General features: G+C 52.9%; 1 protein-coding gene across 2 annotated transcripts in view; it reads left to right on the top strand.

Moving 5' to 3' along the window:
- The first annotated feature begins 1,493 nt into the window (after nt 1–1,493).
- The window catches only part of KIRREL3 (kirre like nephrin family adhesion molecule 3), a 378,028-nt gene continuing 358,040 nt past the window's right edge, over nt 1,494–21,481 (top strand). For both annotated transcript variants that reach the window (XM_059867349.1, XM_059867350.1), the window contains exon 1: nt 1,494–1,643. In XM_059867349.1, the coding sequence (XP_059723332.1) occupies nt 1,583–1,643 (61 nt within the window). In that variant the 5' untranslated portion in view covers nt 1,494–1,582. The remainder of the gene's footprint in view (nt 1,644–21,481) is intronic.

Consider the following 21,481-nt stretch of genomic DNA (forward strand, 5'->3'; position numbering starts at 1 on the left):
CTGCACCTCTCTCTCCCAGGGACACGAGCAGGCAGGGATGGGCAAACCAGCACACGTGGGCAAACCCAAATAAGCTTGATTTCCTTAGGGATGCAGGCTAAAAATAATAATAAAAGCTCTTTATTTGCAGGGTGACTCCCCCTGCGCTGAGAGCAGAGCCTGCGTGCAGTGCTTGTGTTTCAATCAATAAAACTCAGCTCCACGCTGCTCCTAGGCCAGGTTTAACCACCTGGCACCAGTTTAGCTTGTTAGCACAAGTGGATTTTAGAAAGTTATCCTTTTTTAGCCAGCCCAGGACTGGTAGTCAAGGTTTGACCATGGTTTAGCCATGGTCCCACCAAGGTAAGCAGGAAGCCCCAGAAGAACAGGAAGAGCTGTGCAGTCTTTTTTTCAAACTCACCTTGCAGTAATTAGAGTCCACAGCTGTAATTACTTTCTCATTTTGGTTTAATAATTGCCTCAGACATCCCCACATGCCCCTCAGACTGGTGATGAGGGAGGCCCTGGCATCAGTAGGCATATAAAGTGTAGTGGTAAGCAATGACTTTATTGTTTGGGTTTGATTTTTGGGCACCTCCTCTCTCCCTGCACCCAAACTCCTGCTGGGTGAAAACGAAATTTAAGAAGGTTAAAAAAACCAAAAAAAACCAAAACCTAAAAGGATAAAAATGGTGATTAAAGGAGAGAAAAGGCCCTTTTATCCCTTGTCCCAGTCCTGCAAAATGACAGTTGGAAGGGCTTGCACAGGGTCCCGACGTTACAAACAAAACTTTATCGGAGGGGGGAGGTGTATTTTTACTTTTCATTCCCAACTCCCCTATATGTTTTTATGGCGGTGTGAAGAGCTGCTGCTCCCCTCCTGGAGGAAAGGAGGGTGCAGCTCTGGGTTCTCCCAGAGGACTCCCCCCATCTCCAGCTCCTTCTGGACTTGTGGGAGGTTGTTGGATATAATTTATCTCCGGGGGGGGGGTGGATACCACACACACACATTATTTTCCCCGGGATTTTGGGAGTGTTCCCCTGTATTTCAGGATGAGGCTCTGGGTGCCCCCCAGGAAGGCACGGACTGTAGGAGGGGTTTGGGGGTGCCGTGACTGATGGGCACCAACCCCCCCACACCTTAAACCCAGAGCTGGGGCGGGCAGAGCCGCGCAGGTGTTCGCGCTTCGGCTTTAGGTGCCCCGTTGGGGCGGCGGCAGCTCCGGGAGGGGGGCGAGCATCCCTTCCCCCCGCACACTTGAGGCAGGAGCATCCCCAGCCCCTGCCCGGTGCCCCCACCCCTCCCTCACCCCCCCTCGGTGAGCGGCGCTTTGGGGAGGGGGCGATGCGCGAACGTTCCTCCCCGCGCCGCGCTGGCTGCGCGCAAGTTACTCCCCCTTTCCCCGGTACTTTGCCTCCCTCCCCTTCCCCCCCCGCTCCAAAAGCCGGGCTGCGCCGCCGAGGCTCCGCCAGAGAAGGCAGCGCTGCCGGGGGAGGAGCTGGGGGGGCGGCGATGGAGCCGCGCGAGCGGAGCCGGCGGGCGGCGGCCTGAAGCCCCCGCCGGCAGCGGCAGCGGAGCCCGAGCCCGAGCCCACCCTGAGGAATGAGCGCTCTCCAGGCAGACCTCCTCCTCCTGCTGCTCGGCTGCCTCCTGCTCAGCCACGGTAGGACCCCGCACTTTCCGAGCGGGGCGGACGGGAGGAGCCGGGGGGGGGTCCCCGGCTCGGGGTGGGGTGCGTGGGCTGCGTGCCGGTTTTGCGAGGGGAGAAGGGCGCGGGGGAGAGAGGAAGGATTGCAGAGTTTTTCCCTCCTGCATCCCCGCCGAGGCGGCTTATCGTTCTTTCCTTTAAAAATAAGAAAAAAATCTTTAGTATGCAAATGAGTGCTTTCTGTTCCAGCTCGGTAAATTGGATCGTGTTTGTGTGTAAACACGGCTTGGCTGAGTAACAGCCCCCCCCCACACTCCCCATCGCCGCCCGGTGCTTCCCCCGGTGCAGGAGGGCGATGGATGCTCAGTTTCGGTGCAGAGGGGGAGCCGCTCGGGCTGGCGGCAGCGGCTCCAGCCCGAGGACAGGAGCCTGCGGCTGTGGAACCGGGCTAGGGAGCGATTTGTGCCGGGGGGGTGCGAGGAAGGAGAGTTGTTCCAATGCGGGCAGCCCGGGGGAGGTGGGCACTCCGCGGGGGTGTCACCGCTCCATGCCACCTCCCCACGGCGCGGGCAGGAGCGTGGGAATCCGCAGGAATTCACCCCGCAACTTTACAACCTGCTTGATTCCCACGCAATAAATGAAATAAAAAAATGTTTAAAAATTAAAAAAAGAGAAGGATTTAGGAAGGCGGTGCGTTTTGGGAAGCTGTATCTGGCGTGCTGCTGTGTGCCTGCTCCCTGGACTATCTGTCACCTGTGGAGAACGCTGAGCTGCAGCCAGACCCCGGCTTCGCCTCTGTGCTGCTCATCCCCCCAACGCCGGTGTCAAATCCCATCTGTGTCACGCCGCCGTGGTCCCCACGCCAGCTTTTGTGAGGGTACGGCTTGGGGATGCTTGGGAAAAAAAGAAAAAGGGATAAAAAAACCCCAAACCCACGCAGCTAGTCCATCTGTTGATTAAATGAAGGATAAAACTTTTGGAGAGAGTAGTGCTTCTCCACGGGCAGCTGGTTTTTTGCTCAGCCAGACATTAATGCTGAACATCCCCCACCATACGCTGGGTTTCACCCTGTTCCCCGAGCAGGGAAGCCTTGTTTGTGGTGTCTGTGCTCCTGGTTATCCTTCCCTCCTCTTTTCCTGGGCTCGGATGTGATGTTGGGCTCCTACACTGTCCTCCCTTCTCCTTTTCTCTTCCCCTTACTCTCTGCTTGTACTAATATTCCTTCGGGGAGAAAGCTGTGTTTGCATTTGCCTTTGCTGCTGCACAAAAGAAACCCACTGTGTCCTCCGTGTGGGTTTCTGGCTGAACAAATCTGAACTCTCCTGGTACAGCAGGGCAGCGGCAGGGCCGGGCACAGCAGCGATCTGGGAGCTGCTCCCGGCCTTCCCGCACCCCTCCCCGCTCGCACGGACCCTGTCACTCCCTGCAGGTCAAATGGCACTTTGCTAGCGGCGTGGAGAAGTTTGTGAGCGGGATCCAGCCGGCATTTGTTGGGTTCTCCCCCCGCTCCTTCCTTTTGCAGCCATGATTTTAATGTGGGTTAATGCACTTTTTAATAGCGCTGGCATTGGGAAGCCACGGCGGCTCCTCGGCTCTGCTGCCTGAGCTCAGCTGGGTTGTCTCCTGCAGGATCGTGCAGCTGGTACCTGCTTATTCATGCCGGGTTAGGAGGCACAGAGAGTGCCTTGCAGAGCGTTTTCTCGGCTGTTTTCTCCCACAGGATGAGCCAGGAGCAGTTCTGTGGAGTTGCCGCTCTCCGCGCGCAGCAAAGGCGCTGTCGGCAGCGCCGTGGCTCTTCCCGTGGGGTGAAACCGTGCAGAGGGTCCCTAACAGGATTTAATGCACGGGATTCCTGCAGCCACACGGTGCTGAGGGGCAGGAAAGGCCTGGATGCAGGTGCTGAAGCTGATTTTCCAGCAGGTGCTGTGTTTGCCTCCCTGCGAGCAGTGCCCAGATATGGTGGCACTGACTGGCTGTGACAAAGGTGTCCCTAAGGTGTGGGGATGGGATGCTGTGTGGGCACCCATGGGGCAGCCCTGCTTTGCCCAGGAGGAGTTGGTGGTCCAAAACTCACTTCAAGGGACAACTAAAATCACTTGGCTCTTCCCTTCAGGAGTTTCAGGAGCTCCTTTTTGTGGGCAAGGGGCAGGCAGGGCTGTGTTTTCTTGCCAAAGTGGCTTGAAGGGATTTGCCAAAATTAAGCCCCCCCAAGCTAAGGGCAGCAGGGCTGGAAGGGTCACCTGTGCTGAAAACCCCACTTGGGATCTCTGGCCTGGACAATACTTCAAAAAAAACTCCTAATCCCAAACCTCCCCAAAAGGACATTTTCCATCACGGGATTTGTACACCTGTGCCCTTGGGTTTGTATTTCATGGGCATCCCTGGTGATATCCTGGCATCCTGCTCTTCCTGCAGGCTGGAACTTGGGCTTCCAGTGCAGCTTGCAGGAGGAGAAAGCTGCTTTTTGCTCTTGTCTGGGGCTGTGCTGCACCTGGGCATGGCTCAGCCTGGGAGGGAGGAGGATCTGTCCCACAGCTCACTGCTCCAGGGGGCCTGGGCAGAACAAATTGCCTTCCTCTGTCTTTCCCCCTTGCAAATGGTCTGAAGCAGCCTGTGCTGGCTCTTTCTGAGAGTTGATGGGTCAGTGCTCCAGGACTGGTTTGCCCTGGTACCACTCACTCTTCCACCCCCTCCAGGCTGCCAGGGCCAGGCTTTGGTAGGAAGGAAAGTCCCAGCACAAGCGGCCTCCTGTGGAGATAGGATGTGTGGTACCCTTGGTGGGAAGGAATTGCTGCTGCCATGAATCTGCCTGCCTTTGCTTCTGCTTGGGGAATAACTCACCCATCCCTCCCCTGCTGCAGTGCCAGCCAAACTGGGGGAGGCTGGAAACAACTGGGGGAGGCTGGAGACAACTGGGGAAGGTGTCTCAGTGTGGGAGCTGGGGCTGTGGGGAGAGCACCACTGAAGATGAACCTACAGCCACCTCCTCTTCTCACTGACCTGTACTAGATGGATTTGGCAGCATCTTAAATTTACCTTGGATGGGAAGATTTCTGCCTGTCTGGGGCTCTCTTTCCAAAGGCATGTTTGCTTTCCCTCGGGGTGATGAATACCGAGTTCTCTGGGTGTTGCAGGGTATGTTTTTCTCCTTCACAGTTCACTTGGTTCCTCCCTGGAAGCAAATGCTTTACAATCTTCTGTCAGAGGGGCCCGTTAGCAGCAGCAGTGGCTCAACTTCCCACTGGCTCAGCAGCAGCCCCCAGGTGGAGAAGGGTGAAATTATGCTGATGAGAGAAACCAGGCCAATTCCACCCACCAACACTGATTAGGACCAGGAGATGAGGATTTTCACATCTTGGGGGTGGTTAGTGGGTGATGGGGAGGAAAAATACAAGGTTTGGGGTGCTGGGAGTGTGTGTGCCAGAGCTGGGGCACTTGGGGGGTTTCTGTGTCTGACAGCCACGAGTCTGTCAATGAAAAGCCTGGAAATCTGTGTCTGTGGTCCCTATTCCATGTTAATTCCTCCTGCCACGTGGAGAGTAGGGCAGCTTTGCCAGGGGAGTGTGCTGGGCTGCTCCGTAAGCCCAGTCAGGCAGTGTCAGCACTGGGAGCTGTTCGGGAAGCACCCAGTGAGCTTTGAAAGTGATGGTGAGGAAGAGCTCCTGAAGCCCAAGAGGTCACACCTCAGGGTATTCTGTGGTTCTGTGAACTGGAAATGGTTGAGTAGAAGACAGGAGTGGTTTGGAAAGTGCTTTGTGAGGTGCTGCTGATGGAAAGGTGCAGGTTTGGCAGGGACAATGTGTTCACAACTGGGCTGCACGGGGAGGAAACTGAAGCCTCAAGATAAAACTGGTGCGATCCAGTCTGTGCTGTCCCAAAGGAATGGTGCAGAATTGCCTCCTCCAACACCTGTTTTAACACAATTTAGGTTTCCCATCTCCCATCTGCACCTCCTGCAGTGAGAGCCACATGAGGACCACTGATGACTTTGCTCAAATCAGCTTTTCTTGCAAGGTTTCAGCTCTCAGAAAAGCACAGGAGGGAGGAGCTGGGGTTTTGCTCAGGTGCCCTTTGCCAGAGGGAGGGGAGCTGGGCAGATGTTCCTCCTCAGATGTTCCTCCTCGGAGCTAACACCACATGCCCACCAGCCTCCCCCTTCCAAGGTTAAGCAGAGGTGCCCAGGCAGTTTATGCACAGCACATCTCAGGTTGATGTCGATTATTTCTGTGCTTTCCTGTTGGTTTAGGGGACACCAACTGGAGTCTGAACGTGCCTAGAAATCCCTGACAGGTTCCCAGCACCGCGTGTCACCGGCTCCAGCCGCTCTGTAGTTGGACTGCAAACGTCAGGATAAAAAAGCTCCGTGCTCTTCCTTCTTTTGTAGCTGTAAATAAAGGGGGGAGAGGCCAATGTGCCCCTTAGGTTGTGAGTTGGCTGAGGATCAAGGGCTTTGAATAAACTGTTTTCTTCCTGTGAGCAGCCTGTGATGGAGAGTGTGGCTGCTCCAAAGCTCTGATTTAATGATCGGCTTTGCGCGTTTGTACAGTGCTCTCAGCTCCTCAGCACGCTGGGTGCAGGGGGCTTTATGGAAATGCTGCTGGAGAATTGGCTTTACATCACTTCCAGAATCCTTCCAGTAGGATTAAACAGCTTCTATTTATTTATTTATTTATTTACTTTAAAGCCCAGCAAATTTATACCAACAATTGCTGAAGGCCCTAATTTATCTTCTGTTCAGGAGCAGTACAAGTCTTTCCTTTGGCTTCATTGAGAGCCACCTCTGGCCAAAGAGAGCGACAGAGCCACAGTGACCATGTACAAGCTTATTGTATAAATCAATAGGTAGTGAAGCAAATTGGTTGTAAATCAGTCTCGTATTTGCAGAGATTTAAGGCCTTTGGTGGAGCTGTGAGTTTTCGAGGCGGTCTGTCCTGCCTTCAAGGCTAGCACATGGCCTGGCTTTTGCAGGGATGTGGGAACCCAGTACTCATTTCAAACATGCCAGGAGATGTGCAGGGTTTCTTGGCTGGGAAGAAATATAGTTTAAAAACCTGTGCTTGTCTTTCCAGGCAGAGGTTGAGCAGCAGGATCCTGGTGCTGCTCATCTCTTGTGAATTTCCATTCCTCCACTGCACCTCATGGCACGTCTGTACTCCAGACTGCTGGAAGGGGAAAGAGGAAAGTATCCATTTCTGAATTGTGCCTTGTGGTAGGGCAGAGAAAGTGCTGGGATTTGGTCTTGGAAACGGTGGCCTGACAGATGTCCTGGTTCAATATGCCCTTTGAGTGTAGCCCAGCCTGTTTATTCATCGCCTCACTGGCAAGACCCACACTCAAGTGTTTGCCTTTCCCTGGTGGCAGCAGCAGCCTCCAAAGTGGAGCAAAGGAGCTGGAGGTCACTTGGCTGTTACATGGCTCTTCCTTTTACCGACTTGCATTAAACAGCTTAAAATCTAAATGTGCTTTTAGTGCCTGTGAGCGATGGGCTCTGGGCGTCCTGCCTCGGGTAGTGTCACATGCTGGAGAAGTGGGAGGTGGAACACTCGCATTGTTAAATTCAGATGCTAACTTGGGGATAAGATCTTGTCTTAATGTGTTCATTCAACGCCCCCACTCGCAACAAAAGCTACAGCAGCTCTTGGTCTGCTGCATTTGGGGTGGAGCAGGATGTAATTGGTTTTTGAGGGCTTTGCCATAACTGCTGCTCATTAACCATTGATGCAGGCACGGTCAGACTTTCAACTCGGATAATAGATGTTGTCTTTTGTTTCCAATTACTTTGGTTGGGTGGAATTGCCTCGCAGGTTTCACATGTGTGTGGTCCTGTGGTGGCTAATTCACCTCCTAAGGGCTGCTGGATTTATGTTCTGGGGTCTGGGCTTGTCATGCTCAATATGAGGCAAAGGCAGTGGTGAAGGCCCTGGCTGGCAGGGCCGGGTCTGGGAGGATGCAGCAGCACCTCCTGAACGTTTCAGGAGCCTTCTGGGTGAGCAGCCCCAACGTTGTGGGAGGGGAAATAGAAACTGAGCAAATGTTCAATAATGTGGTTTTTCTGAGGAGCTCTGCCCAGCAGGACACACACTGCAGGCGAGAGGAGCCCTGCTAATTACAGGTGAAATACGCACCGATGGTGGAAGGGATGAGCTCCTCAGACTTCCCCACAGATGAGGGATCAATCTTTGTGCTGTGGGCCCCATTTAGGCATGGAATATAAGTGAGTGGAAGAAGCCACAGGGTTTGGAGTCCCACCTTGCATTTTGGGCAGGTTATCATTAACCTTATATCACCTATCTCGTTAAAAGGTCAGAAAGGAAAGGCCTGATTCCCTCTCAGGTGCCTGTTGTCCCGTCCCCCTTCCACCCCCAGCACAAATGAGTATTCAGGCAGTCTGCTGCCAGTCAGTGAATGTCAATATTGGATAAGTGTTTCCTTTATATCACTGCAATTTAGCATAAGCTGCTTGGAAACAAATGTCTTCCATAAGCATGAGGTGTTTCAGTAAGTACACAGTCAACATTACTATGAGGATTAAATAAATGTCAGCCCCACTTGTATGCTCAGCAGCGAGTTAAGACAGCCGAACTTGCATAATGGCCAGCACGGCAGGAACAGCAGCAGGGATTTTGAGAGTCTCTGGAAAAAGTGGGATGGAAGGAGCTGCTTTGGATGGATCTGAGGCCCCTGGATCAGAAGGGGATGTGGAGACGGGTGCAGAAGCTCCTTAGAGCAGGGGTAGCTTATGATGGGAAGGAATCCTTTCCTGTGGGGGTGGTGAGGCCCTGGCACAGAGGAGCTGTGCTCTGTCCCTGGGAGTGCCCAAGGCCAGGTTGGATGGGAACCTGAGCAGCCTGGGATAGTGGATGTCATCCCTGGCCATGGCAGGGGGGTGGAATGAGATGCATTTCAAGGTCCCTTCCAACCCAACCCGTTCTGATTCTATGGTGTGGAGTGCAAAGAGGTGTGTGGAGCTTCCTTCTGAACAACCAGGCCTGCTCTTTCTATGGTGCTGGCTGCAAACCAGAGATGAAAACGTGGTTTGGCCAGTATTGGCTGGGTCTTGTGAGGCTGCTGGCCCAGGAGGAGCAGGCTGCTCCTGCAGAGCTGCCCAGGGCTTGGCTGGATCTGCCTCTGCCTTTCCCAGTGCAAACTGGAAGTTGTTGGCTGCAGCGGGGGATGCCAAGGATGAGGCTCAGCTGTCACTGCTGTGTGACAAACTGTGAGCCCTGATTCACCTCCAGCTCAAGGCTTCCCAAAGCCACAGAGATGAGGAAAGGGTGGCACTGGTCCATGCTGGCAGCGCTGTGGGGCTTGCAGGTGCTGCAGGGAGATGGTCACCTCTGGCTGCTCTGCCTTCAGGTGTTGGGAGAGAGCTTCTCTCTGCCCAACAGGAGAAGGCCTCTGGCTTCTCTAAAGGGATTTAAACCCAGCCAGCACATGGAGATGTTGCTGAGGCAGCCAAGGCTTGAATCTTTCCCTCAAGCTGTGTCTGCAGGAAAACCCTGCTCTTTAGCACTCCTCGCTTTGCATCTTCACCTGTCACCTTGAGGTTTCACTCGGTGCTGTCTCGGTCAGGCTGTGACAAGTTCTGCCAGAGAGGAGAAAACCCAGGGAGTGTAGTGGGGGGCTGAGCTGGCTGTGCTTCCATCCCCGACCATGCAGAACCGCTGCTCTCTCCCCAGCTGGCAAGGCGCTGACTGCAGCCACTTGTTCCCAGCTGCACAAAAATAACTGGAGACAAAATCGTTATCACTCACATGAGCCTTATCAGCTCCTCTGATGTCTGCGTCTGCCTCTGCCCTGCGAGCACTGGTTCCCCGCGCAGTGTGTGCTTAGTGCCCGTTCCAGGTGACCCGAGCCGTGTCCCAGCCGTGTGCCAGCCGCAGCCTTCCCGAGGATTTTCGCCTCCTCACCTGCGCGGTTCCAGCGCCGGAGGAGCAGTGCAGGACACGGGGGATGGCCCCGGAGCGCCGGGGGTGCGCGGGGAGGGAGTGCCCGAGTGCTCTGGCTCCGAAGCAGGTCACCTGGCGGAGCGGTGCGGGACTCACCCTCACTGTTGCCGTTCAGCCTGGCGGTGGCAGCAGCCGCGCTCGCATGGAGGAGCCGAGCGCTCCGCTCGCACCTGCCGGTGTCACCTCCGCGGAAAGGGCCGAGGTGACCGCTGGGCTCCGGCTCTGCTGAGGGCACCAAGCCTGGCCTGGGGCTCAGCAGCTGAGGCCGTGCCCTCGAAATGGAGAGGCTGTTTGAGTGCTGGGCTGGGAGGAGAGCTGGGGACCCTCTGAAGTTGCCACCGCAGTGCGGGGTTGGACACTTGAGGTGACCCTGCCTGGAGCACATCGTGTGTGAGTGCCGTGGGCTGCTCCACAGGCAGGAAGGGCCGGGGGGTAGAGGGGGACGTGGGGCTGTCTGAGCCAACTTTGAGCCCCCCACAGCAATAAATATACCCAAGAGGTTGCTCCCCTCCATGAGCAGCTCCACCCCTCCTGTGGATCCTGTGGGATACCCTGCAGCAGGGAATGGCTGGTCAGCGGTGCTGCGCTCTTCTTGCTCCCTCCCCTGTGCTAATCCCCGGAGTGTGATTCAACACTCGCCTCTTTTCCTTCTGGCTGTGTCTTTAATAAGCCAGGAGTGACGGGGCCACCCCCCATCCTCCACAAGTGCCTGAGAAACAGAACCAACAGATGCTAAAATTAGGCACAGCTGTTTGCAGCATTTTGTCCTCCTGATCACAGAGTCTGACACTGTCTGTGCTTATTCCTCATCTTGTCCAGACACTGAAAAGGTTTAAGATATCAAAGCTTGGAGTGGTTGTAAATTAACTCTTTCTGTCTAAGCTGAAACTTGACTTATTGATAGTAGATTTCTTGTGATTTCCTTTATTTATCTTTCTAGTAATGGGAATTGCCAGGGAACAGGACAGGGTCTTCTCTCTGTACCTGGGAGACAGCACTGCTGGTTTGGGCTGCTCAGGAGCTTCCCCACCAGGCACCAGGGGGAACATCTTCTGTCCTGCTGTCCCTCAACCTTTATGTGCCTAAACTCTGTTCTATGCTCAGCTTAGACAACCTCTGCAGCCCAGCTCAGCACCTAAAGCTGTCCCAGTCCAGCCCCACATCCTGGCCAAGGTCATCTGCTCTTGCTTTGGTGAGGGGGAGAATTTTCTGGGCATTTTTGGTGCATGCAGGCTTTGTGTTCATGGTTTGGGTGTTGGGGTGGGTGTCACCCCAGGGCTGCTCTCTCCCTCCCTGCCAGGTGTGTTTGGCCTGGCAGTGGCTGTAGGGAGCTTTTTGGGAGGAGGTGGCTGTCTCTGTCAAAAGACATTTCTGCTCTGCCACTCCTTGGAAAACATCCGTTCCCCTCCACTGGGGTGGCACCAAAGTGGAGCTGTAACACTCTGGAAAGGGCAGCAGGAGGAATTTCATGGCAGAGCAGAAATGTCTTTTCTGTCAAGCCTGGAGCAGTGTACATGTCCCTGCTGACAGATTTGCGCTGATGGCAGCAGCACAGCTCTTGGGCTGGCTGTGTCGGGGTCTGCACGGGGTCGTGAGTCTGAGGGGTCTTTTCTGTCTCTGTGTCTCTCTCCCGAGGCAGCAGCGCCTGCTGAAGATTCCTCTTGCTCCGGTCATGCTTAAAATGATAATGTTGGTTTAAGATAGACACTTGTGATAAACCAGGGAACATGGAGCCCTTTGAAATCCTCAAAGCTCTCTCTCATCAAGAGGGCTGGCTGGAAAGGCAGAGCCAGAGCATTCCAGGCTGTTCACAATGCCATGGTTCTGTGCTGACCTGCTCCTAAGGATGCTGTGCCTCAAGAGAGCTGCCACCCCTCACCCTCCTCCTCTCCTGACTGCAACAAGGTGCTGCCTGCCACACCTGGGCAGCATCTCTGTGCAGCTTCCTGTGGTCTCTCCAAATTGTCTCTTTTCACTCTTTCTGTGTTAGAAGCAAATCAGGAGGGGAAGTGCTAAAGGAAGGCTGATTTTTCCTGGGGAGGAGGAGGGGTGGTGGGGAGGAGTGAAACATCTCAAGGAAAAGCACCACAAGCAAGTGCCAAGGGGTTGACATCCCTTGGTGATATCTTTGCAGGGGAGGTTGTAGCAAACCTTTCATCCAGTACAGTGATTTTTTCCTGCAGCAGGGAGGTTTCTCCCCGTGGTTTGGCTTTATCCCAAGGATAGACAGAAATCTGTGCAGTGCTCTTAACCCCTGCAAGTTTCTGCTGACTCGGGCAGATCGGAGTTGTTGTCCCAGTGGGAGCATCTTGTTCAAAATCAGGAAGAGAAGTTGAACTTCTGAAACTTGTAGAGCAGGAAGTGTCTAAGAGTTAGGGACTGGAGACTTGGAAGTAGACTTGGCAAAATACCATGTTTTGATATCTGAAATTTTAACATGGCGTTTAGGAAGGGTTTTTTGCACAAAGGATGTTGAGTATCCCTGTGGTGGGTGAAGGTGAAATTTGTAAAAAACATTTGTCTGCTGATTGCTGGTTTTTCTCTGGGAGTTGGAAGTGGATTTCAGGTCTTGCCTTGCCTTTGGCCTGGCCAGTGAGCCACTGTGGTGGCTCTCTGAACATCCCAATTTGTCACAGTATATTGAATTCTAAAGCAGTGTTAATCTGATCTGTGTGTCTGTAAAGCATCTTGTGTTGGGTTTGATAGAATTAGGTTTTATTGTCTAACACAGTTTATTTCTCTTGGTCTGCTTGCGTGCTTTTATTGCCTGTTCTGCTCTGCACCACGAGGCCATCGTGTGCCAGCATCTGCCTCACTTGCACAGCTCTGAAAGCACCTTAAACATCAGCCCCTAATTATTGGAAGTATGGAAAGACTCTGAGGGTGCCAATGATATCAGTCTGGCACTGGCGCATTGAGCAGGTAAAGAAAGGACCTAAGAGGCAATTGAAGAGATTGATGGGCAGTAATGGGGATAATTGTAATTTTTGTCCTGTGTTTTTAATAAAGTGATTGACGACAGGCACAGCTGGAGCCCCCGTGCGGAGACCAAGAGATGCAGTTAAATTACAGAGGCTTCTTAACTTAATGAGGCCAGGTAATAAAAACGAGGCATAATGAGCAAGGTATAATAGTACTATTATGCTTAGAGTGCTCTCGCCCAGGGCTGAGCCTGGGAGAGCTTGGGATGAGCTCACTGCAAGAAGGGCTTTCCTCCCTGGGGAAGGTCCAGGAGTGGGAAACCTGGGAAGGATACTGGGTGATCCTACTGGGAGGAAGGGCTTCCTTACTGGGGAAGGATCAGGAGTGGGAGACTTGGAAAGGCTGATGGGTGATCCTACTGGGAGGAAGGGCTTTCCTCCCTTGGGGAAGATCAGGAGTGGGAGACTGGGAAAGACTACTAGGTGATCCCACTGGGAGGAAGGGCTTTCCTTACTGGGGAAGGATCAGGAGTGGGAAGGATATTGGGTGATCCCATTGGGAGGAAGAACTTTCCCCTCCGGGGGAGGATCAGGAATGGGAGACTTGGGAAGGATACTGGGTGATCCCACTGGGAAGAAGGGCTTTCCCCTCTTGGGGAAGATGAGGAGTGGGAAACCTGGGAAAGATATTGACTGGCCAAGTGCTAACCCAGGACTGAATGAGCAGGTGGAGCATCAGAAATGGTTGATCCCCTCTGTGCTTCTGGTTGTATTTGTGAGGTTTGGGCCAGCTCTGCTCCAGGTTTTATTCACTTCATGTAACCCTGGGGGGTCCATGTGGTCCTTGTTGCTGCACAGATGGCATGGACAGGGGGTCAGACTTTGTGACACGAAGGAAGAGCAATGGAAATGTAACAGCCTGGAGGGAGGATGTGCAGGGAGCTGGTGGATGGGCTCAGGAATGTTGGCCAGGGCTGCACCAGGCTCGTGCCACACCTTGATTTGGAGCCTTGGCAGGGAGGCTGCAGCAGCTGGATTGGGACCTTTGTGGGGGTGGAGATGGGAAGAGGATTAGTGTCTGCAGAGCAGTTGGGTGTCTGCTGCTGCTAAATGTGGTTAAACTTGAGCGACTCCTAATCTAATAATGAAAGGAAGAGAAATAAGTGTTCTCAGTGATGCATGCCCCTCACGGTAAGTACTAATTGAAAACAGATATTTACTTTAAAATGAAAATGTAATACGATAATGGTGGGTTGAGAATTTCACACACGTAGGAGGGAGAGATGAACGTGCACAGCCTCCCATCTGCTCTGCCTGGGCATGGAGTGTCCCTGGGAGCAGGATCTCCCACACCACCACCTGCTGGTCCTGGGAGCCTGGACAAAGGGCCTGGGGCTTGGGCTGGAGCAGAGCTCAGCCTTACTCAGCTAAAATCAGGTTCACTAGGGGTCTCTTGAGCTGACCTTGGTATGCAGAGGACCTTCCAAGCTGGGCTTCTATCTTTCCTCCCACACCTTGAAGAACCTTCCTAGCCAAATCTCCATGGGAAGGAGAGGTGGGGTAGACTGGGGGAGCATCACCTCCCTTGTCACTGAGATGGGGACAGTGGTGGTGACCCTCTTCCTGATGGACTCTGCTGCTTGAGACGCCCTTTGCTGCCCCTTTCTGGCTGTCCTGACCCATTTCCCTGGCTTGGTGGGTGGACCGGGCTAATGCCACCTTTTGGGGGCTGCTGAGGAGCGCTGGGGACACCTTTTCTCTCTCAGGCCGATCTGAATGGGTGCTGATCCCTTGGGGAAACCCTTGGCTGTGAGTGCTGAGACTACAGCCCCTCTTGGTGTCTGTCTGCCCTCCCCTCCTCTCCCTGAGCCAGTTTCCAGCCAGCAGCTGCTCCAGAGCCGGAGTCAGGATGCTTTTCCAAGTGTTTGTAACAAAGCTCAGTGCAGCGTGACTGGTGGCCATTAAAGGATCCTCCCCAACAAGAGCCTCCCCAGCACTGGAATCTTCTGGGAAGTAGCCTGGCCCTAATCCCTTTGTGCAGAGTTCCTGCTTGTTTCTTCCTATGGGTGCATTTGTATAATTTGCATTTTGCACTCTGATCGTATGCATAGAATTCAAATTGAAATGGGGCTTGAATACATTTGCATGCTAATGAGGCAGTGGCTTTATTTATTTATTTGGAGCCCTCTCAAGCAGGCAGCCGTGTGTTGGGGAGCAGCTCATGCAGCTGTCCTGGTGACAGAGCTCAGTGGCAGTGCGAGGAGCCTCAGTTCTGTCCCAAGACCCTCTTGCCCCCTGTGCGTAAGCAGGTGAGGCTGGTGGGCTCTGGTGGGCACCCTGTGTGGAGATGAACAGTTCCAGCCCCCTGAACTACCCAGAGATGCCTCTTTAGGTCATCCTGGTGTTCACTGGGTGTGGGTGAGACATTTCTGTGTTAGGCTTGGGTGCAGCCAGCACAAGCCACTTGATGGTGACTGCAGAGGTCCAGGGCAGAACAACCAGAGCCTGTCCCCATTCTCTCCTTGACTTTTGGGTGCTGCTTAGGCTGCTGCCCACAGCTCCCTATGTTCCTCCTCTCTGTTATGGGGCTGTTATTGCTGGTGTCCTTGGGCACCTGCCCCTGGCACGGGCCTTGGGCTGTGCTGCCCATCCATCCCCAGCTGCTGAGCCCAGCTTCCCTTGGTGCTGCCCTGCTCCACCCACACTGTGCTCCCTCAACAAAGGGAAGAATGCAAAGCAAGAATGAAGGAAGTTTGGAAATGTTGAGAAGGAGAAGCCAAGGGCTGGGAGGAAATCAGTTCCCAAAACTCCACAGCATTACTGTGAGGGGGAGAAAGACACCAGAGCCTCTGAGTTGCAGCACAGAGTCCCTTTGTGCCCCACAGACACACCCAGAGCACAGCTCAGGGCCCAGCCTTTCCATGCCAGCTCTCCCTCCTGGGTGACTCCTGATTCAGCTGAGCTCCTCGCTGGCACAGGGAGCACTGGCCAAGCCAGGGCTCCTGAAATGGCAGCAGGAATTGGGTCACATCCCCGTGCCCCAGGAGAGGGAGTTTCTCTCAGAGCAGTCTGGCTTCCAGTTATTATTTTACAGAGGATGTTCGAGGTTGATAAGGGAGCTGTTCTGACTGCCAGTGGGGCTTATTTGGGGCCTATTGTGTGCTCCAGTTTGTATTTTAATATAGTCAAAGGTGACTTACAACTTTAATATTAATTTTAAAACTGATTGCTCGAGTTGGTTTTTTTATCTATGTTAAACCAGATTAATCTCAGCCTTCCTTGATCCTGTTGGTAGCTTTTCTCTCCCTGGCTGGAGCCACACGTGCTCTGTGTTGCACCAACAAAAGCTGAGGAGGAAGATGTTTTTGTGGCAATAAATAATTGTCACAGGGCTGCTTTTCTTCCAAAGAAATCTCGTCTCTATGAGCTCAACAATGGCATCAGTGGGAGCTCTTGCTTTTGTCCAAGGCTCTCCTCCTGAGCGTGCAGAGCGGGCTTTGCTGAACAACACCTGCCTTTGTGCTTCCCATAGAAAGCTCCTCCCTGCTGTTGTGTTTCTCCCTGGTTTTCCAGGCGCTCCAGAATCCGTCTCCTCCTGTGCCGCTTTGTGCTCTGGCATTACAATTCCTGGCACGCTGGCTCTGCTGCTGGCTGGGTGTTTTGTGCCCGAGGTGACAATATTCCGTGGGTTGGGGAGGTGGCCTTGGGGCAGCAGGGTGTGTGGAGCTGGGGTTGGATCCTTGTCCCGTTTCTGGCTCCTTAAGCACCCTTGGGCAAGGCTGGAGGAGCCAAGAGCAGCCAGAGCTTGGTGATGCTCTGCCTCTGGGTGCCTAATTCTGGGTGGTTTGGGTACTTTGAGTAAATGTCACACCTCTCAAGGTGGCCACTTGGGCACCCAAAACTGAGGTGCTCTCAGCAAAATTCAGCATTAAGCTGGGCTGCCCAAAGTGCAGGCTGGTGCTCTCCAGCAGTATTCTAGGCAACCCCAGAATGGTTTGATCTGGAAGAGAACATAAAGCCCACCCAGTTCCACTCCCTGCCACAGGCAGGGACACCTTCCACTAGACCTGGTTGCTCTGAGCCTGTCCAAGCTGGTCCTGAACACTTCCAGGGATGGGGCATCCCAAATGATGTGGTTTAAGTGAATCCCCTTGACCTGACTGCTGGACTTGATGACCTTAAAGATCTTTCCAGTTGTTACAATTCCATGATTCGATGACATCTGCAGGATAATCCGTGACCAGTCGTGCTGCTGTAGATGCTCTGGATCTCAGACCATCCTTGTTGGTGCTGTCAGTCTGTGGAGCATTGGGGGGTGGTTGATCTTTGTAGCTGGAAGAAAAGGATCAGTCATGGCCCTGGACACCTGTGATCATAAAGCTTCATGTCCTGAGCATCAGCCAGGGCAACCTGGTACCAGTGGCACCAGTGAAATCTCCCCAGATACTGAGTTTACAGTGCTCCTGTACCCCTGGGAGTGATTGCTGGAATCAAATGCTCTGTAAACAGCCTTTAAATTTTCATGGTTTGTGTGTGGAAAAGCACTTCACTGATGGTCCATGTTCTCCAAAATACCTCCCAAATGCTGCCTGTACAATTTCTCCTGCCAGCCTTACAAAGAGCTGCATTTCAGAGATTGTTATTCCATGCACAGTGCTGTAAATAAACACGCTGGATTGGTGGGCTGGAATCTGAATGAGCCGAGAGTGGATCTGACAGTGGCACGTGGGGGGAACTGAGGCACGGAAGGCTCGTGTGACATCCATGAGAGTTGGTGTCACAACCTGGGGGAAAACAGGAGGATTTGTTTGCTACACCTGCCCCTGGTCTGTCTGTTCTGTTGTTTCAGCCCGAGGTGGGGGAGCACCAGGTACTGAGATAAGACAGTGATAAGACTGAAGAGTCACTGAAGGCAAGACTTGACTCCGTGCGAGCAAATGCGAGCAGCAGCCGCATAAATCCCATTTGTTTTACATTTCAGAGCTTAATGAGACAGAAATCGCACGGCAATTGTCACATGTGAAGGCAGAGATTGCCGGTTTGCATTTAACTAAAGCAAGCACCGTGTGCGGCACCGGGATCCTCACTCCTGCTAACTGCTGCTGCCCTGCAGCTCAGCACCAGTCCTGGCTGCAAATAACCAACCCCCTGGCAGCCACACCACGTTTTCCTGGAGGTCCCCAGCCTTCTCCAAAATACTCAAATGTCATGTTCTTTGTGTAGAGAATGGTGTGGGTTGGAAGGGTAGTCAGGTCCAGGAACTGAATTCCTTGTGGTTCTCCAGGATGTGGGTACTGAAAACCTCCTTTGGAATGATCTGTATGAAGTTTAATAAGACTGAGGGCAGGTGCTGCAACCCCCAAGGTCAATGCAGGCTGGGGATGAAGGGATGGAGAGCAGCTCTGGGAGAAGCACTTGGGGTGCAGGTGGGGGAGAGCTGGACAGGCCCTGGCCCAGAACCCCCCTGTGCTGGGCTGATCCCCAGCCTGGGCAGCAGGGCAGGGGGGGATTCTGCCCCTCTGCCCCCCAGGTGAGACCCCACCTGCAGAGCTCCAGCTCGGGGCTCCCAGCACAGGAAGGAGCTGGAGCTGCTGGAGCTGGTCCAGAGGAGGCAGCAGGATGATCAGAGGGATGGAGCAGCTCTGGGGGTGCTCACCTGCAGAGGAGAAGCTTTGGGGTGAGTGAACTGTGGCCTTTCAGTGCCTGAAGGGAGTTGACAAGAATGATGGGGAGAGACTGGGGACAAGGAATGGAGTGACAGGACAGGGCAAAATGGCCTTAAGCTGAGGGAGAGTAGATTTAGATATTAGGAAGAAATTGTTCCCTGTGAGGGTGGAGAGGCCCTGGAATGGATTTCCCAGAGCAGCTGTGGCTGCCTTGTCCCTGGCAGTGCCCAAGGCCAGGTTGGACAGGGCTTGGAGCAGCCTGGGACAGTGGAAGGTGTCCCTGCCCATGGCATGGGGTGGAACTGGATGAGCTTTAAGGTCCCTTCCAAGCCAAACCATCCCAGCATTCTGTGTGCCTTGTCCTCCAAGGGTGGAAACCCTCCTGGGAATCATCTCCAAGCTGTGTTAACCATCAAGCTCTCCCTGGTTTGTCACTGCAGACCTGGAGCTCTTTGGATGAGTTGAACAATAGGATATTAGTGCCAAAAATGCATTAACTCGGGTAACTTCCTTCATCTCTGCTAATTTGTGCCTTTGCTTTCCAGATAATGTTCATAAATTGCTAAAGCAGTACTTTAATATTAACATAAGCTGCAGTCTCTGTGACAACTGTTACAGAATGGGCTGTTTGCAGCTCTAAAATTGATTTTTTTTTCTTTTTTGCCCTTGTCTGTCTGAACTGAAAAACTGAAGAAAACATGCTGTATTGGGTTAATCAAAAACATGAACAAAAATAATTTTTTCAGGTCAAATAAAACATTTCATTAGATACAATATGTTATTTTGTTCAGATTTTAAAAACCTTTTTTTAAAGTAAATTATCTTCAGAGGTGCCTTGGCTGGGGTGGGGGAAGGGGAAACATCTAAATGTTTCATGTAGAGGAGAAAATGTCTAAATAAGCCACTCACTTCTGACACCCACTCCTCCCCTTGCAGGCCAAATGAGTTTGATGAGAATTCATGAACATCTTTGCTTGACCCACATCTGTGCTGGAATTATTGTGCCAAAGACACAGGGGGAAGAGTTAATGAGTCATTTTTTAATGGGAATCTCAGTAGGTGAGAGAAGGACCGAAATTATCCATTTGAAGGAATAATAGGACCCTGGTTGGGTGACTAAACCCTGCTCTTAATCATCCTGGGGGTGGTGAGGAGGGGAAATTGGGGCTTGGATCATCCTCATTAGATAAATTGGGGGAACAGTAATTTGAAGCTGGCCTAGAGCTTTGCAGGGGGATGAAGGATGGAGGGATGGGATGAAGGGAAAAGGTTCTCCCCCCAGAGGGTGTCAGGCACTGAACAGGGAATGGGCACTGCCAGAGCCCCAGGAACCTTTGGACAATATTCTCAAGGACAGGGTGGGATTGTTGGAGCATCTGGGCAGGGCCAGGAGTTGGACTCAATGACTCTGGTGGTCCCTTCCAAGAGAGGGAACCAAACCCAGCTGACAATCCCTGGTGTTGATCCTTCCTCATCCCGAGGGGCCCTGTGAGGCTGTGGCTGGTGGTGTGCTGGGTTCCCAAACCCTGCTGGCCACTGTGCTTCACCAGCAGCTCCTTCAGTGTTGGGTGTTCCTGGTGAACCCTTACCAAGGTAACTGGGACCTTGTCAGTGTGAAGGGAAAGTCCCCTTCCCAACATCCCAACTCCTTTGTTCACAGAGCACACAGAATTTACAGAATCACTGAATTACCAGGTTGGAAGAGACCTTCAAGACCATCGAGTCCAACCCAGCCCCAACACCTCACCTAAACCCTGGCACCCAGTGCCACATCCAGGCTTTGTTAAACACGCCCAGGGATGGGCACTCCACCACCTCCTGGGGCAGAACATTCCAGAACTTTATCACACTTTCTGTAAAAAACTTTTTCCTGATATCCAACCTAAATTTCCTTTGATGCACCTTGAGACTGCTGTAAAGTACTTGGAGAAAATCCTGTTGGGATCTGCTGCTGTGGTGTCTAAAATGTGAAGTGAGCAAAGGCCTGCTTGGGAAGTCATTCTGGTAGGACCTTTGTAGTGTCCAGGTCGTCTGCTGAAGGAGTGCTGTTTTTTCTGGGCATATCCATTTGGATGCATCTCCTCCAAGTTAGCACGTGGAGCGCTGGGAAGGCTGTGATCTGTTTTAGTGCAGTAATTGAGCAATCGCATTGTTCTGGACATAGCAACTAATGATTTTTTTCTGTATGATAATGCATCTTCATTACTCTGGGGAAATCATTTGCTCCTGTGAAGACAGGCCTCTCATTCCTGGGTTAAGGGGGAAGAGACTAATGGCTTAATTAAAAGGTTGGAGAGAAAAATTCATCTTAACCCTTTTTTTGTGTGTTTGAAGCGTGCTGTGGGTAGAGAGATGCACATGCAGGCATGGCACAGCCTTCGTCTCAGAGAGTGTTTGGGACCAGTGGACACGAATTCCAGGTGATCCATCTATCACCTGTATCTCCCACAAGCCACCTGCCCCCTGGAATGGGCCAGCAAGGGCCCGAGCTGTGTGTGTTTGTGGCCAAGGCTGAGATTCATTCCGTGTGAAAGGGGAGTGTTATTTAAATCTGCACATTTTGCAGGATGTGAAAGCAGCTCCCCATAATCTACAGCCCTGCTGTCCGCTGGGAACGCTCCATTAGCATCTTTCATTCCTGGAGTTGGATGCTTTGCAGCTCCTTTTAGCAGTGATAATCCAGCAAAGGCCTGTGTTGTTCACACTGCAATATTTATGGAGCCAGCCTTCCTTTGAATTTCCACGCTGGCTTTGGCCAAAGGCAGAGAGAAAACACAAACAGTGGCTTCAGTAACACAGTAGTCCAGGCTTCGCCCTTGCTGGGGTGTAGGGCTTTCCAGAGGCCTGTTTGGAGCTGATTTGGTATCTTTGGGGAAGGAATAGGAAGGGCTGAGTGTGTCTGACAGCAATTGTGCTCTCCCAGCCTCCATCCCAAGGGAAATCGTGGTGCAAAGCCCTTTCCTGCAGACAGGTGAACAACCATAAGCAGAGGCAACAGGACCAGTGGGTGAACTGCTGGGATTCTCGGGGTGCAGGGGATGTGCATCCTTCCCTTCAAGCCTTTGAACAGAGCAGTGGCAGTGCAGGGCATCCCTTTGTGTACCCCAGAATCATCAGGGCTGGAAGAGATCTCACCATCACCTAATCCCCAGTACCACCACAATCACCCCCAAACCATATCCCCAAGTGCCACATGCAGAACACTTCCAGACATGGTGACTTCCCCTCCCTGGCCACCTCACCTAATGAGAAAAGCCATCCTGCAGAGGAGCAGAGCTTTCCCTGTGCTTGTTTTGGGTGAGCCCTTCTCAGGTGGC

Source organism: Haemorhous mexicanus, chromosome 24 (genome assembly GCF_027477595.1).
Source record: "Haemorhous mexicanus isolate bHaeMex1 chromosome 24, bHaeMex1.pri, whole genome shotgun sequence".
NCBI classification, from domain to species: domain Eukaryota; kingdom Metazoa; phylum Chordata; class Aves; order Passeriformes; family Fringillidae; genus Haemorhous; species Haemorhous mexicanus.